The sequence below is a fragment of the Manis pentadactyla genome, chromosome 8, assembly GCF_030020395.1.
Source record: "Manis pentadactyla isolate mManPen7 chromosome 8, mManPen7.hap1, whole genome shotgun sequence".
Lineage (NCBI taxonomy): Eukaryota > Metazoa > Chordata > Mammalia > Pholidota > Manidae > Manis > Manis pentadactyla.
This window is the reverse complement of record NC_080026.1, coordinates 103,608,835-103,626,773: the sequence shown is the minus strand read 5'-3', so window position 1 is coordinate 103,626,773 and position 17,939 is coordinate 103,608,835. Positions and strand designations below refer to the sequence as shown.

The 17,939-nt window shown below is 34.3% G+C and overlaps 1 protein-coding gene across 2 annotated transcripts in view; it reads right to left on the bottom strand.

Moving 5' to 3' along the window:
* BTAF1 (B-TFIID TATA-box binding protein associated factor 1) overlaps positions 1–17,939 on the bottom strand; it is a 120,870-nt gene that overhangs the window by 39,311 nt on the left and 63,620 nt on the right. For both annotated transcript variants that reach the window (XM_036923354.2, XM_036923435.2), the window contains exons 15-23: positions 16,485–16,589; positions 15,598–15,747; positions 15,160–15,302; positions 14,738–14,912; positions 13,080–13,283; positions 6,672–7,098; positions 5,400–5,590; positions 3,527–3,680; positions 2,989–3,098 (exon numbers count right to left, since the gene is read on the bottom strand). In XM_036923354.2, the coding sequence (XP_036779249.1) occupies positions 2,989–3,098; positions 3,527–3,680; positions 5,400–5,590; positions 6,672–7,098; positions 13,080–13,283; positions 14,738–14,912; positions 15,160–15,302; positions 15,598–15,747; positions 16,485–16,589 (1,659 nt within the window). The remainder of the gene's footprint in view (positions 1–2,988; positions 3,099–3,526; positions 3,681–5,399; positions 5,591–6,671; positions 7,099–13,079; positions 13,284–14,737; positions 14,913–15,159; positions 15,303–15,597; positions 15,748–16,484; positions 16,590–17,939) is intronic.

Below are 17,939 nucleotides of genomic sequence, written 5' to 3'. Positions count from 1 at the left end.
TACAGGCATACAATCAGATAGTGAGGGTTCAGTTCCAGATGAACTCAATAAAGCAACTATTGCAATAAAGCAAGTCTAATGAATTTCTTGGTTTCCTGGTGCAAATAAGTTACACTTACACTATCATGTAGTCTATTAAGCCTGCAATAGCATTATTGCCTTAAAAAAAAAAAGGTAACCATCATTGTGTCACAATCTTTTTGCTGGCAGAGTATACCACATTTGTGTGGAAGGCTGCTGACTGATCATGGTGGGTGGCTGCAGAAGTGTGGGGAGGCTTATGGCAATTTTGGAAAGTAAGACAACAATGAACTTTTGCTGCTACAGTTGAATCTTCCTTTCACAAGTGATTTTTCTGCAGCATTCAGTGCTGTTAGATAGCAGTTCACCCACAGGAGAACTTCTTGCAAAATTGGGCGTCATCCCTCTCCTACCCTGCTGCTGCTTCATTGACTAAGTTTATGGAATATTCTTAATCCCTCGGTGTCATTTCAACATTCTTCACCGCATCTTCAACTGGGAGTAGATCTACCTCAAGAAACCACTTTCTTACTCATCCTTAAGAAGCAACTGTCATCCTTTCAAGTTTTATATGAGATTGAGTCACATTCTCAGGCTTCACATCTAATCCTAATTCTCTTGCTGTTTCCAGCACATCTGCAGTCACTTCCTCCACCTTGGACTTGAACCCAAAAGGGTTGGAATCAACTTCTTCCAAACTCCTGTAATGACACTTGACTTCTCCCTATTAATCACAAATGTTCTTAATGACATCTAGGATGGTGAATCCTTTCCAGAAGGGTTTCGGTTAACTTTGCACAGATCCACAAAGGAATCGCTCTCTATGGCAGCTATCGCCTTATGAAGTGTATTTCTTAAATAGTAAGACTTGAAGGTTGAAATGACTCCTTGATCCAAGGGCTGCAGAATGCAGGGATGTTGTGTTAGCAGGCATGAAAATAACATTGTCCATCTCTACCAGAGCTCTTGGGTGCCCAGGTACACTGTCAGTGAGCAGTGATAATATTTTGAAAGGAGCCTTTTTTCTGAGCAAAAGGTCTCAACAGTGGGCTTAAAATATTCAGGAAACCATGTTGTAAGCAGATGTGCTGTCATCCAGGCTTTGTTGTTCCATTTATAGAGCATGGCAGAGTAGATTTAGCATAGTCCTTAAGAGCCCTAGAATTTTCAGAATGGTCAATGCATTGGCTTCAACTGAAAGTCACCAGCTACATTAGATCCTAACAAGAGGGCCCGTCTTTTGACGTTTTGAAGCCAGGCATTGACTTCTCCTCTCTCTAGCTAGGGAAGCCCTAGTAGACATCATCTTCCAACATAAGGCTGTTTCGTCTGCATTGAAAAACCTGCCGTTTAGTGTAGCCACCTTCGTTAATTATCTTAGCTAGATCTTCTGGATAACTTGCTGCAGCTTCTATATCAGCTCTTGCTGCTTCACCTTGCACTTTTATGCTGTAGAGATAGCTTTTTCACTTAAACCTCATGAACCAACCTCTACTAGCTTCTGATTTCCTTCTGTAGCTTCCTTACTTCTCTGAGCCTTCATAAATTAAAGAGAGTTAGGGCCTTGCTCTGGAATAGGCTTTGGCTTAAAGGAATATTGTGGCTGGTTTGATCTTCTATCCAGACCAAACTTTCTCCATATCAGAGTAAACCTGTTTCACTTATCATTCATGTGTTCACTGGAGTGGCACTTTAATTTCCTTCAAGAATGTTTCCTTTGCATTCACAACTTGGTTAACTGGTGTAAGAGGTCTTGCTTTCAGCCTATGTCAACATATTCCTTACCAAATTAAATCCTTTCTAGCTTTTGATTTAAAGTGAGAGATGTGTGACTCTTCAGTCACCTGAATACTCAGAGGCCACTAGGGTTGTTATTAACTGGCCTAATTTCAATGTTGTAACTCAGAGAATAGCGAGACCCAAGGAGTGAGAGAGAGACAGGGGTATGGCCAATTGGTGGTGCAGTTGAAATACTTACATTTATCGGGTAAGTTCACCATCTTATATGGTGAACTTACATGCAGTTCATGGCACCCCAAAACAATTACCATAGTAATATTAAAGATCACTGATTACTCATCACCATAACAAATATAATAATGCAAAGGGTTTAAAACTGTGAGAATTACCAAAATGTGACACAGAGAGGTATATAATGTAAGCAAATGCTGTTGAAAAATGGTGCCAAGACTGCTGAATGCAGGGTTGCCCACAAACCTTCAATTTATTAAAAAAAAGCAGTATCTGTGAAGTGCAATAAAGCAATGCACAATGAAATAAGATATGCCTGTACTTTCTTCTTTAGGCAGGGTTGCCCACAAACCTTCAATTTATTAAAAAAAAAGCAGTATCTGTGAAGTGCAATAAAGCAATGCACAATGAAATAAGATATGCCTGTACTTTCTTCTTTAGGAAAAAAAAAAAAAAAGAAAATTTTTCAATCTATTCCCTTCTCCTGTTCCAATTTAAAAAAATTGCTTATAGTTAAAACACCAATTGGTGCTCTATCTTTGTCACTCACTAGTTTCATCTTGGGTAGATAACTTTCTTCTATCTTTACACTTATCTTGGGAAAGGTTTTATTACCTGTGCTCTTCCTTTCTTGAAGCTAGACTATCAATAACACATTGTGTCAATACACATATGACACTGTGTCATAACACAGTGGTGTCAATGATCAGGGCCTGCTTTCCTTACTGTTTACACCTGGTTTCTGTGTTATCAGAGCCCTGTCCCAACTGCCCCACATTCTAAGCTCCCAAAGTAGATTTTCTATCATTTATGTGCCCAGTGCCACCTCAAAGCCCACAAGAATTGTGCTGTCCACAGAGAAGTACTCTAGTTAAGTTATAAAAAAGAAAATAAAAATTACTAAGGATGGCATCAAAGTTGCATTTTTAAACTTAAGACTTTTTAATAAGACCACTTGTTTTATTAGAGAAAACTATATTTGTATTAGTTAGTTACCAAGGGATGAAGCTCAGAATCCATTGAAGCTGCTGCTGTTTCAAAAACTTGCAGAGAATTCACTAATTCTTGGGCAGGGCCATCTCCCTTTTCCAGGAGGGACTTCCCATCTATTAAAATAGATTGCATATATTTAAGTGCATATCACCTTGCAAATAACTTTCAAAATGTGGAGCCCACAAAAAGTTTTAGCATCTCCCCAGCTACCACAGGAGAATCTATTTTGCTTTTTAATGTAAAATTAAATGCTATACCATTAATTTAAGTGTTGAGGTACTAAAAACAAGCAAATTTAACATAATGATCCATTTCAAATATCTCTTTCTAAATATGTAATAAAAAAAACGCAAAAAACATACCAAATGACATGAAAATGAATGTTTTACCAAGACCTTCCATTTTAAAACTTAACAGGTAGTATGGAATAAATAGGTATAACCATTTTTATTTTAAAGGAATATATATATATATATATATATATATATCAGATGTATATTGAAATTAGTTAACAATCCAACTCAGAAAATTATGTACATACCAAAATTACTTATGTTGATTGTATTCCTCAGTGGACCAACCATAGCATCCCAGAGATGTGGCAACTTCACTGCCATTTCACCACCAAAATGTTTCACTATAGTTGTCAAGGCAAATTCAGCTCCTCTCCGTTGTACCAAGTAAGGCTTCTGGGCCTGAAATTAAATGTTAGTTGAAAGTAGAATTTTGGAAAAAAAGAATAATATATTTGAAATTTTATTAAGAGAACTTCAAAGTCACCATCTAAGAATGCATGGTGTTACCATTAACTAAGCAATTATTGGATATATTTATCCTAACACAAGCATTTTCATAATTATATAAGCATAAAACCCCAAACTAGATTTTCATGTCTAAAGTAAAATACTTTTTTGGGGTTAGGGTAAGGAAAAGAAGATTATGGGCAGTTTCTAGAGACAGTCCTAAGTGATAGTTTTTTTTTTCTTCTTATCCCAAAGAAACAACAAATTACAAAGGAGATTATGATTTGTCCTTATTTAAAGCAAGTCAAATTAGATTTTTGGTTTCTCAACACCTATAAAAGTTATGTTTACATTGTACTGTAGTCTACTAAGTCTGCAATAGCAGTATGTCTAAAAAAAACATACATATCTTACTTAAAAAATATTTTATTGCTAAAAATGCTAACCATTACCTAAACATTCAGTGAGTTGTAATCACTGATCACAGATCATAACAAATATAATTATAATGAGAAAGTTTGAAATACTGTAAGAAAAACCAAGATGTGACACAATGACAGAAAGTGAGCAAATGACACTAATGGAAAAAAGGCACCAATTTTGCTTGATGCAAGGTTACCACACAACTTCCATTTGTAAAAAACAGCATCTGTGAAGCCCAATAAAGCAAAGTACAAAAAAATGAGGTATACCTATAGCTTTAAAATTATTTTTAAGTGGTAGAAGAACTATGCAAACCATAGAGGTATAATTATCAAAATCACAGTTAATTTTTTATTAAGATTATTATGGGAAGAAGAGAGTGAAAAGCATTCATTCATAGAATATTTTAAAGGAAATAAAGACAATAAGCTAAGATTCTGATTTGAAAAAACATAAACAGGACTGTATTTTACAGAAATGTATTAAACTCATGTCTTTTACCATTGATAGTTTACTGATGAACTCAGGTAAATTTTTATGTTATGCAACCAAAAGAGCTATCTAAAGCATTCATTCCATTGTTAATATTATGAGTGTAAGATTTCAAAAACCAAACACTTTTTAAAATTGCCTTTAAAAAAGATTGTACTGTAGAACAAGTAGACCAATGATACAGGAAAGAAAACACAAACAGATCCTCACATATATGAAGTATGATATATAACAGAGGTGTCATTATAAATCAGAGAGGAAAGGATTCAATAATGGGATAACTGGCTATTTATATGGGAAAATAAATTTAGATTCCCACCTAACATCACACATTTAATAACTTCCAGGCTGGCTAAAAGTCAAATGACTATTATTTGACAGTTACAAACTGAGTATCAACAGTAATTCCTGACATTGATAGGACTTTTAAGAAGTTACCTTTCACTGTGATATCTCTGTAGTCACTGTTTTAGGAGTTTATTAGTTTATATTTATGAATGACTTATGTACCCACTATCAAGAGGGTTTGTTGCCTAGGAAGATAATAAAAGTTAAGCTGATAAAAGATATAAGAGGCATGAGAAATTTGAAGAAGTTTGCGGTTTTTCTGGGTCATACTGCTAGAGTACGCCAAAAGGTTATTAATCCTAGATCTTTCATTAAAAAATATAAAAATACAAATCTGGAAGCTGGTAAGACAACTCAATCTGTAAAATATTTTTTAAAAACCTGAATAGTCAAAGAAAAAAACTTTACCTCATCAAGTTCAACAAGGATATTTCCACCACTTCCTGCAGGAAGATCTGCTATTTGAGCTTTTACTGCTTTGGGGGTCGGACCTCGCCTACTTGTGATAGCAAAAGCAGCTTTCTGATGCCTGTAGAGTGTAATTATACCTCTGTGCTTAGTGACAGTATGGTGCATTCCATCTTTTTCAGAGTTCAATCCTAATAAGAAAGAAGTTAAATAATCTTATTAAGCATAACATAGGTGATCAAATGCTTTCTGCTATAAAGAGATAAAACATATTTTAAAACTATGTATTTTAAGCCTCAATTTTTATAGACCAATGATATTTTCTTTAGATAATGAAATGGTAACAAATACTAATTTGTAACATTGTTCAGTTAAATGTTTTGGTATTCGCATAGGATCATACTTAATCAGTCGTAGAATCACGTTAACAAGAAATACCACATGCAAAAATGACTGCCTTCAATTAAAGTACACTAAGTTTTTTAAAAGATGGATATTTTTAGGTAACAAAAGAAATATTAAGAAGTATTCCAAGCAAGTCTCTCAGTTACCATGAATTCAGAAACATCAACCACTGCAAAATACTGCTGCCTCACAGCACAGGGGGAGAGGGAGGAGTGTCACCCTATGACATTTTTAAGATGTTGATATTCACAATAACCCTTTACTTTTCCAGTTCATTTACATTTTTTAAGACTTCTATTGCATCAAAGTTGAAAACCTATTAGATTTTGAATAATCTGCTTTTCCAGAATCTTAACAAAAATCATATAGGAGTAAGGCATGTGAAGGAACAATGGTCCCTGAGACTAGCCTACAGAGAGCAATTCTTATTTTCCATGTAAATTCTCCAGATGAAAACAGAAAAGTTGCTTAAGCATTATTTGCTAAAGGCAACAAACTTCACTTATTTCATAAGATATACATTAAATTAGAGAAACAGAGTTTTACAGGAAGAACTTGCATTCAACATTTGACACAAACTTCTAGCCCAGTTTTAATAGTAAACCGTATAATAATGGTCTTGAACAAGAAGGGTTAACACCTGTCTCACAGATCTCAGTCATTTTATATGAGATATCAGGTGTTTTACAAATAATCTATTTGAGTTTAGGGGGTTGTGATTTGATTAGCAATATGCACAAATTCTCTCAAAATGGGAAAAAGCTCTAACATAAACTGGATTTGTGCTTAAATTTACCTAAAAGTAAATGAAAACAAATTTAAATGGTTAATTCTTTCTCTAACCCAAATGAAGGTTTATATATATACCTTTAGAATTTTCCTGGCCACTTTGTGTTGGTACTGGACATGTGACACAAGGAGTTAGATATGGGTCCACACAAAGTGAGCTACAGAGGTTTTTAATAATTTTTGAATTGGGACAGGGCGTCCTTGCTGTGCACTGCTGAAGTAGTTTGGCTATGCACTGAGCCGCATAGTTTTGTACTAGTGTATTCTCTTCTTTTTTAATTGTCTCCATTAATGGTTTTATGACAGGATTTAATTTCTCTGGAAGCTGCTGCAAGCTCACAACTGCACATGCAGCAAAAGTATGCACTCTCAACTGCAACACTTGCCACTCGTGGTTGGTCTCTGTAACTGTCATTTGAACCTGCTGTCGTTTACTATCTAACTGCTGTAACACTTGAGGATTTAAATCCAAAGATGATGTGACTTCATTAAAAACAGTGGTGACCTATTGAAAAAGAAATTAAAAATCATTAATGACATCAACCCCAAATAGCCTCTGTATACTCCTAAAAGGCAGACAGCAAGCTTTCCGTTTTAATTTTAAGTTTCACAATATCTAGTATTATTTAAGTATTCACTAAACAAAAAAATGTCTAAAGCCATCCAGCTAAGCTATATTTTAATCTGACTTAATTTGACATTAGCATTATATTCTTTTAAGAAAGACACAGTCTCTTGAGAAGAACAAAATTACCTGTCCTTTAAACATATCTAATAAGTTTAAGAGAAAAATTGCACTCAACACACATTTGGTGAAATGAGAAAGCTATAAGCAACTATGAACTGTTAATTAGAGAATACCAAAACTCAAAAACTTTATTTTAGAGAAGAATATTCTCAGCTCAAAAGCTTTTAGGGTAGCTCATGCTAAGCTATTGTTATTAATGAAAATAACTGGATTATTTTTGTTATTTCTTCAACCTCTTTTCTGGTGAAAACAGCCAGGTAACTAGGGTGGGGTATTCTCTAATTACCAAGCGCTGCCTCAAGCTGCACAACTGTGGCATAGACACTTTATAAACCCCATTAAAAGACTGTTCATTAAACAAATTTTTAAACAAATTTATTGAAATATAATTCACATATAATGCACCCATTTAAAGCATACAATTCGATAATTTTTATTACATTCAGAGAACTGTCGAACCATCACAATTTTCGAACATCTTCATTATCCCCCAAATAAAAAGGCCTATTAGCAATCATTCCTCATTCTTCCCAGCCCTACGCAACTACATTCCACTTTCTATCTTTACAGATTTGCCTATTCTGGACATTTCATATGAATGGACTTGCACAATATGTGATCTTTTGCAGCTGGTTTCTTTCATTCAGCACAATGCTTTCAAGGTTCATCGATGCTGTAGCATGTATGCAGTACTGCATTACCATTTTTGGGGGCAAATATATCCCACATATATACATTGAATTTATTTATTCATTAGTTGATAAAACACCTGGGTTGTTTCTACCTTTTATATATTTTGAATAATGTTGCTACAAACATTTATGTACAAGTTTTTGTGGGCATATTTTTAAATTACCATTTAAAGATTGTGTGATGGCTTACATTAACAAAAATAGTCTTTTTGCTTGATAGGTAACTGCAATCATAAAGAAGCTTCATAAACAGATCCAGTTTGATCAATATTGGTGAGAAAAGCCTGTAACACTGGAGAACATAACTTTATTTTTTAGTGGAGAACCTTATTTTTCAGACTTAGAAATGATCAATTCCATCATGGACAAGACTGGTAATGCTGGCCTCTTATGAAAAATACAATAGGCAAACAAATAAGATCTTCTTTTAACATTATAAATACCAAACACTTCAAGCTATAGCTGCTTGACCTTGTCAGTTCGCTCACTACAAAGTAATATAATCATGCAACACTTCTGGTTTGTACTTTTTGCTTTGTTTTATTGGAGTTACACGTAAGATTTATTTGAAAGAGTTTCACTGCTAAAAGTTTGAAAATATTATCCTAAATAACACTATTCTTCTGTCAATTTTCAATGATTCTAGACAGCTAAGGAAAAGCTTTCTAATTACCCACAACTAATTCATTCAAGAAATATTTATTGAGTAATAGTAAAAGACGATTAAGACCCAATGTCTTCATACAGTCAAAAAATGGAGAGACTAATGTGGGAGACAGATATATAAGTAAACAAGACAATGTGAAATGTAACTGAGATAAGTTCAAGTTGCTGTGGGAGCACATAGGTTGCTTTATTCTTCTTAGTGAAAGATTAGTGGAGACTTGCCAGAAAAGGATAACATTTGGGCTGGGTATTTAAAGAAAGGTTAAGTCAGGAATTATAGGGACATCTTGGTAAACAGAATGAAGTAGGGAGTAGAAAGCAGGGTGTTGTCCATGGAACTGCCAACAGCTTATCATGGCCCGAGCACAGGGTGCAGATAGAAGAATGTCAAGAGATGAACTTGGGATTAGCATAGAGAGTTGAGGGTAGGGACTTCCTGGCAAAACAAACAACTCAGACACAGAAGTGAGAATAAGTGAGGTATGGTGAGGTGTCCTTCCACAAGAGGAAAGCTAAATAGGCATAAATGGAAGAAGTCTGAGAAATTCTGAAGAGAAAAGAGAAGAGGAATTTAGAGGTGTTAAAAGTAAAGAAAGAAAAAACTAAAATCAAGGAAAAAGAAACTAATTTTTTTAAGCAGGGGAAGGATGTCTTCACAGCGGCACTGAAGGACCTTATTATTCTGACACAGCATGCAGGATCAAAGGAGTCAGAAACTGCCTAAAGCCTTAGAGATGAGTCCAGACCTAGTCATAAGGTAGGTTTTTGACTGGGTTGTGGGATTCAATGAAAGACAAAAGGGGCAGTGGCTCTTAGTCGAGGCCAAGACTAACCCTTTGAAACTGTCCTTCCTTCAACACTCTCTTGCAGAGATTCTGATATCCCAAGTCAAAACCACCAGACTAATGAAGTTGGTGAAAAAGAACAGTAGTTTCATTGGAGAGAAATTTTTCAGTAAGAGAAGCTTGAAGAAGGGGCCATTTAATAGCTTTAAAAAGAAATATTGCCACACAAAAGCAAAAATAAACAAGTGGGACTACACCAAACTAAAAAGCTGCACAGCAAAGGAAATGAAACCATGAACAAAATGAAAACACAATCTACTAATTGGGAGAAGATATTTGCAAATCATATACCTAATAAGGAGTTGACATCCAAAATATGTAAAAAAAAAACCTCATATAACTCAGTAACAAAAAAGCAAACAATCTGATTGAAAAATGCACAGAGGATCTGAATAGACATTTTTTCAAAGAATACAATACAGGTATGGTCAACAGGCACATGAAAAGATGCTCAACATCACTAATCATCAAGGAAATGCAAATCAAAACCACAATGAGATGTAACACCTATTAGAAGGGCTACTATCAAAAAGACAAGAAATAACAAATGTTGGTAAGGAAGTAGAGAAAAGGGAATGCTTGTTCATGGTTGGTGGAAACAAAATGAAAACAGTATGGAAAACAGTATGGAGGTTTTAATAAAAAATTAAAAAGAGAACAACCATAGGATCTAGAAATTTGGCTTCTGGTTATTTATCCAAAGAATATAAAAACACTCATTTGAAAAGAATACACGCACCCCTATATACATATATTGCAGCATTATTCACAACAGCCAAACTACAGAACCACCTTATGCATCCATCAATGGATGAATGGATAAAGATGTGGTACTTATATACAATAGAATATTACTCAGTCATAAAGAAGACTGAAATCTTGACATCTGTAACATGGATGAACCTAGAGGATATTATGCTAAGTGAAATAAGCCAGACAGAAAAAGACAAATACCATATGATTTCAGTTATATGTGAAATCTAAAAAACAAAAAAATATATAGAACAGACTGGTGGTTGCTAGAAGGCAGGCAGGCTAGGAGTGGGCAAAATGGGTCAAGAAGTACAAACTTCAAGTTATAAAATAAGTGCAGCATGGTGACTATAGTTGAGCATATTGTGTTGCATATTTGAAAGCTGCTAAGAGAGTAAATCTTAAGAATTCTCATCACAAGAAAAGAAATGTAGCCAGAAAGAGTAGGAAAGGAACCTAGATATAAGGAAAACTTGAGATTTCAATCCAGGCAGGCAAAAAGGTAGGGAGGGGAAGTGAAAAAGATAAATTATAAAACAGCAACAATCAGAAAAACAACTTTATAAAAGAACAACTTGGAAAAAAAATGGCAGTTTTAGTTTTCTCTCACAGTTGAAAACAAAAATATTTCAACTATGTAATTTTTTACTTAGGAAGATAAGAAATGAAGACTACTATTTCACAGGAACTAACACAAGTGAAGTGTCTTACTTTCTGATCCTAGAACTCAAAAAAGGAAGAACTCATTCACTACCACTACCTAAACTCAAGGTCTTACTAGGTACAAAGCTACAGTATTCAAGACACTGGTGATGGCATAAGGAGAGACAAACAGCTTGAATAACAGAGTCCAGACACAGACCCACAACTATACTTTGGCTACAGTATTCAAGACACTGGTTATGGCATAAGGAGGGACAAACAGATTGAATAGAGTCCAGACACAGACCCCAACTATATTTTTGGCAAAGGTGTCAAAGCAATCCAGGGAATGGAAAATCTTTTCAATAAATGATGCTGGGAAAATTGGATTATCTTCATGAAAAACAAACAAAATTCAATCTCTACTTTATATTATGTAAGAAATAATTCAATATGGATAAATATAAACATAAAAGCTAAAACTATAAAGCTTTAATAAAATGTATGTGAATACTTTCATGACTTGCAGATAAAAAAGCTACCTTAAACAGCCACAGAACACAGTAACCATAAAATAAAACTGATAAAGAATACTTCATCAAAATTAAAAATATCTGTCCATCTAAGGACACAATTAAGAAAATGAAAAGGCAAGCTACATACCGAGAGAAAATATTCAGAAGGTTTCTAAGACAAAGGGTTGGTATCCAGAATATATAAGAACTCAAACAACTCAATTAATACAAATATAACCTAATTAAAAATAAACAAAAGATTTGAACAGACATTTCAGAAAAGAAGATCTACAAATGGCCAATAAGACATTAAAAAGTGTTGAACAAATATACTAGTCATCAAGGAAATGCAAATTAAAACCACAATGGTATTATAATAGCACCTCCGAAATGGCTAAACTTAAAACAACGGTGATGATGTGGAGCACCCAGAACTCTCACATTGTTGGTTAGAAGGTAAAATGACACTGCCACTTTAGGAAAAGGTCTGCAATGTTTTTTATGAAACTAAATAAACACCTACCCTTTGATATAGCAATTACACTCATATGTATTTATCCAAGAGAAATGAAAATATATGTCTACAAAAAGACTTGTACAATAATGTTTATAGCAGCTCTGTTCCTAATAGCCAAAAGCCTGTGTTCATCAACAGAAGGGCTCAAACCAACTGTGGTATGTTTATACAATGGAATAAAACCCAGCAATAAAAAAGAATAAAATTATTGATATATATAATAACATGGATAAATTTTAAAAACATCATGTTGAAAACAATCCTTACACCACACAGCAAAAAGTGAATGACTCCATTTGTATGAAATTCTAGAACAGGCAAAAGTAATCTATGGTGGAGGAAAAATCAGAACAAAGTAGTTTGAAGGCAGGTAAAGGCAAGAATTAACTGGTAAGTGGTGATGGTACTGTCTATACCTTGACTAGGTTTGGGTTTCCATCTGTTAAAATTGAAATGGTATATTTAAGATTCATGCACTTCATAGTATATAAACTTTACTTCAAAAAGAGCAAAAAAAAAAATCAAATACTAAATTTTAGTTAATGAGATACATGCTTAAGTGTATTGATATCTGCAACTTATTCAGAAATGCTTAAATAAGATGGATTAACGGTTGGATAGTCGGGTAGAGAGTTGCATATACATATGTGATAAAACAAATTCAGTAAAATGTTAACTATGGATTCTAGTTGGTGGGTATATGAATGTTCACTGTGTAATTCTCTTACCTTTTCTTTATGTTTCAGTATTTTTATTTTAAGTTGGGGGTTGGAGAGGAATACTCACGAACTTATAGAAGCAGTTCTTTCTACATTCTGCCAGTCTTAAGCAAGATTGAGAAATGACAAAAACATGTAACAGCTTTTTCTAATGAAAGTGCATTGGTTTGTCAGAATCTCAGATTTAAAAGAAAAATTCCTTCCCTGTCTTCTTATTTCAAGAAAAGTCAGTACAATGAAATAACCTTTTTAAAGGGTAGGGTTGACAAGCTACCAAGCCACAGACAGATTTAACAAATTAGTGTCTTTTGTGGTAAATATGACATAACAAATTTCTAATGTTTATTTTATTCTCTATCTAAAATTGAGAAAGTTACTTCTTTACTCACCAGATCATTTGCTTGGTCTATTGTAAAAACACTGTTGTTTACTCTATTACCAACTTCAATATGTGCATCAGCTAATGATGAAATAAGCTGTTTACACTCATTTTGCATTCGTGTGAATGGAACGGCAATTTCATCGTAATATAAATGTTCTGAAAGGATATCAAGTAAACGTGGCTGCACAGCTAGGGTAACAGCTTTACACTCCTAAAATGTAACAGACAACAAATATTCAGGGAAAATACATAAACACAATTCTAGAGATGCATAAAATGTTTACTTGCAAACTACCAAGTTCTAAGTTCCTATTAATTTGGAATCTATGTTCTGTTATCTCTCAGAGCAACTTCGTAGTTGCACAGAGAAAAGGTATCACACCCAAACTACTCTAAAACATGAATGACTACAGAACATGCAGATGGAACTATTATGCTTCCATTAAATTTTTTACCTAATTATTTTTATTTTACTCTGAATTTATCCCATGTTTACATATATGGCACAGATTTTTAAAATATATAACTGTAAAAAGAAATCAGAGAAGAACACTTAGCATGCACTAAAAATGTTATTTAAAAACTCATTAGATTTCCTAACAGTTGAACCCATAGCTTCACATGCCATACTGTAGAAATGGATATATAATTTAAAAGCTACTTACCTGCCCCCAAATTTAACTAACCCTTCCCACTCTCTCTGGTTGTTGCCTGCCCCAACCAGAGGGGGAATGGCCTCAGTGGTGAGCCATGAGGGGTTCTGTGGGATCTGGGTGATCAGCCTGGGCTTCACAGAGTAAGTCCAGAGATGCTCTGTGAGGGTCCAGAAACCGAACTGTCAACACTTGCTGTTGAGTCTGAGAGGCACAAAAACACAGCATCACTGCCTCTCCAGCACACCGAGTCCTGCCTAAAAACAGATGAGCCTTGCTTCTTTCCAGAGGCAAAGCTGGGGTCTCAGTTGCAACAGAGCATGGCTCAATTACTTTTAGACACTGCTTTGACAAACTGCTAAGAGGCAGTAACAAGCCAACTCTCACAGCAAGTGCAGACAGTTAAATTTCTAGAATTCCAGTCAATGGAATAAACAAAGCCAGCAGGAAGTTTCTTTGATTTACAGAAACAAGTCTTACACAAAATCATAAGTATTACTAGAAGTTAAAGGCTAGTGGGGCTGCAAGGGAATGGCTTATTTGGAAATGGAGATTGGAGATTTTACTCTTCCTGTGACCAAAAATTCTGCCCTTGCTACAACTCACACATATGGATCTCTATTACTCAAAGCCTCTTTTGTAGTTTTCAGTGGTATCTGAGAGAAATATAAAGTAATGAATGACCAATCGTTTCTGGACTGCTTCCATACATAACGCATATTTTTTTAGGAGGGACATTTCTTAACAGATTATAGGATAAAGAACAAATACTAAGTATGGGCATAGTTAACACTCAGATTATGACACTGGAGCTCTAAAAAAAAAAGTCTAGACTAAAGGCAAATGGGAGAGAAACGTTTCACTAAATTTGGAATACTTTTCTCTAACTGTTGAATTTTTATATAAAGAAAATTTTCACTTTTGTTTGTAAAATATACTGAAAATAATCCTAACAGCTAATGGAAATTGGTATAGTTAATTTGTTTTCATTACTTTTTGGGCAAAATCTTACCTTTTGTAAAGCAGCCCATTCACAGATTACCAAAGCAACACTAATTCTCTGTAAGGCAGATTTAGAGTTCAAATGGAAGAGTAGTAACTGCCCAAGGGATTCAGCTGGTTTAATTTCTTGGGTTACTACATTTACACCTGGATCACAAATACAGCAGCAGAGCGCTCCTAACAACCTAAGAGGGAGAATAAAGAAGTTACTATAGAAATTACTGAAGTAAAGTCTCCCCTATTAAGTCATAAGTTTTCACAAGACATAACTTCATAAAAAGATATCAATCTTATTTAGAACTTCAAAAAAAATTTAAAAACGTTTTCTCACATGTTTTCTTACTGTGCATGTAGCTAGTGTGATGGAAGAAAGACTGACATATATCAAAGTGACCTTTTGGTTAAATGACTTTTCAACTTATGCATACTTACTTGGCTGCCATCATTCTGGCCCGCATAACCACAAAATCCCTAGTGGCAGGTTCTTCCATGATGGTGTCTGCACCTGCAATGTACTCCTGAAGTACTTCTTTGCTCTGGCTTTGGCCTTGGCGTACCTTACCACCTGTTTTTTCCTAAAGGGAAGGAAGAGAAAAAAATTAATCATTAAAATTTAATAGACAACATCAAAAATACTCTCATTTGTTGTTATTCCCGTAAAACATAATCCCAGTAAAAGTTCTTTTCACAAAATTTTAACAGATAAAAACTACTATGCACTTTGTCAAGGTCTTAATAAAATAATAATTTCTCCCTATGTTATATGAATGAAGTCATACTTACCATAAAGCAACACAGATTTCTTACATGATTACTCTATTAATAATGATGAGCTGAACACACAAATACATGACATCCCTCTACACTTACCTTGGCTCTAGCTTTTACTTCCAGCAACATATTTAAGTCAATAGGTAAATGAGAAGGCTGCATCATTAAGCAAAGCCAAGCACCCATCCACGGACAAGCAGCTGCCACCACGTACTGAACTGAAGCCTTGCTCAACAATTCCATCCAAACCTATAGAGTGAAAGGGGAACAGGAAAGTGAAATTTTTCTAGTAAGGGCTAATGAAACACAACAGTTATTTTTAGGGATACTGAATGGGGGAAAAAAAGGTAGGAAATAGCACAGAGATTGATTTTAAAAGTCAACATAGATGCTTATCTTTTTAAACACTGTTTCTCGGTGAGTTTGTATACTAAAAAAAGTAATACAAAAAATTTTCTTCAGTATTTTATGAAAATCACTTAAATGATATCAATTCAAGACTAATTCAAGACTAACTTAACAGGTTTTATAGGTCCAACAGTACCATTTCTCCCATAAATATTATTAAATATGTCAAATGGTTCTTTAAAAAGATTCCAATACATACGGCCAATCTTACTAAGGGGAAAAAGTACAAGTTTCAACTATGAGTAAGACTCTATATTTACCAATAAACCCCAAAAGATATTTTGTAGGATCAATAAGCATACTGATAAATAGCGTAGTAAGTGATGGAGAAGTCTTCTCTTCATTATATTTTTTATCCTAGGGCTATCAGAAAGTACTTAAGATACTTGCTTAGTAAACTTCACTATTCCATTGCATAAAAAGCCTATTGTCTCATCTCGCAGATCTCCAGCCTTTTCAAATCTCCTGGACAATTTCTAATTAATTAAAATTCCTGACCAACAACAGTACAGCAAATATGAATATTAAAAATCTACCAAGTTACTGGGAAAAAGAGTACAGATATATTCACTATGTACCTTAAGAATGAGGTCCAGAATTTCCTGGCTGCTTTCTAAAACACAAAACTGAAAAATGTGTCGCAGCATGTCAGGCATGATAGGTATTAGCCAAGATGAAGAGTTCTGAAAACAAAAACAGAATCACAGCTACAGCATATAATTCTTGAGTTGTAACTCAAATAATAGAGGTATTACCATGAAAAGACTGTACAGCTTTATCAGAAAGGTTCAACTGGCAATAAATTTTGAAGAGACTTTGGAGTAACAGCACCATACTTTTTATTCTAATTCTTGGAAGAAATTAAATGGCATCTAATCCCTGGGAAGCTGGATAAAGTCTGGTTATGATAAATAACACTAAATTTTGCTTCAAATAAGTTGAAATAATCTTCCCTATGGAAGCAAGCTAAATGGCAACGTCTCCTTTGTTACATTATATATTACTACTCTGTTCAGGGAAATTTGAAAATGATTAAATTGCTGCTGTGCTGGATGGTGAGGGTTTAAGTTCTACATGCTCACCAATAATGCAAGTAATTAACTATAATATGATATCCAACCTAACAAAGTCTATTTTGAGTTCACTACAAAATTAAGGCAAAGGTTCTTAACCTGTATTACGTCAGATACCCTCTGAAAATCTGATGAAAACTATGCACACTCTTTCCTTAGAAAATTACATACATACTTAGGTATAACATTTTACTTCCAATTTCAGAGGGTTCAGGGATTCCCTTAAGTTCAGATTTAGAACCTCGATCTAAGGAATTTTTCAACAGTTCAAAAGCCCACCCAAATCAAGCAATCAAATAGTGTTTAACCAAATAACTACTGTGTGCCCAGAATTCTCAGAAAAGGAACTTTTTATGTTGTTTATTGTTGTTAGGAATTATCATCTCACTGAATAAGATTGACCAACAGAAAAATTCCAGTAACTAGTTCATAGAACCTATCATCACTCCCTATCATAATTTTTTTAAGCAAAAAAATACATTGTCTGGAAGACACTGAATAGAAATTTTAACTGAATTCCAGAAAGCCGTAAGTTGTAGAGCTAACGGGTAACTTAGAAAGTTACCTTTAATTTTCTAGCTAATGGAAACTAATGACAAAGATAGAACTAGGTTTACATGTTCTCAAAATGGTTTGAAAGAAGTTTAAGACAGGCTACCAAATCATTACCTTGGGGAGCCTACTCGCTGATTTGTTACGCCTTAACTACTTTTCACTGAAAGGGAAAGGTCAGTTGGGAAAAGGAAAGTTGTCTTTCTTCTCTAATCAGAGAGAATTAGGACAATCTTAAGAGAATTAGAAAAGTTGTAATAGCATCAAGTAAATAACTTAACTTCTTCCATAATCTCCTCTTATTTCTCATTTTCCTCCATCACATTTACCAATTCTCTAACCTACCTCCAACTGTCACTGGAAACTCAAATAATTGCTTGTACATCCCAAAGTCACATATATAAATAT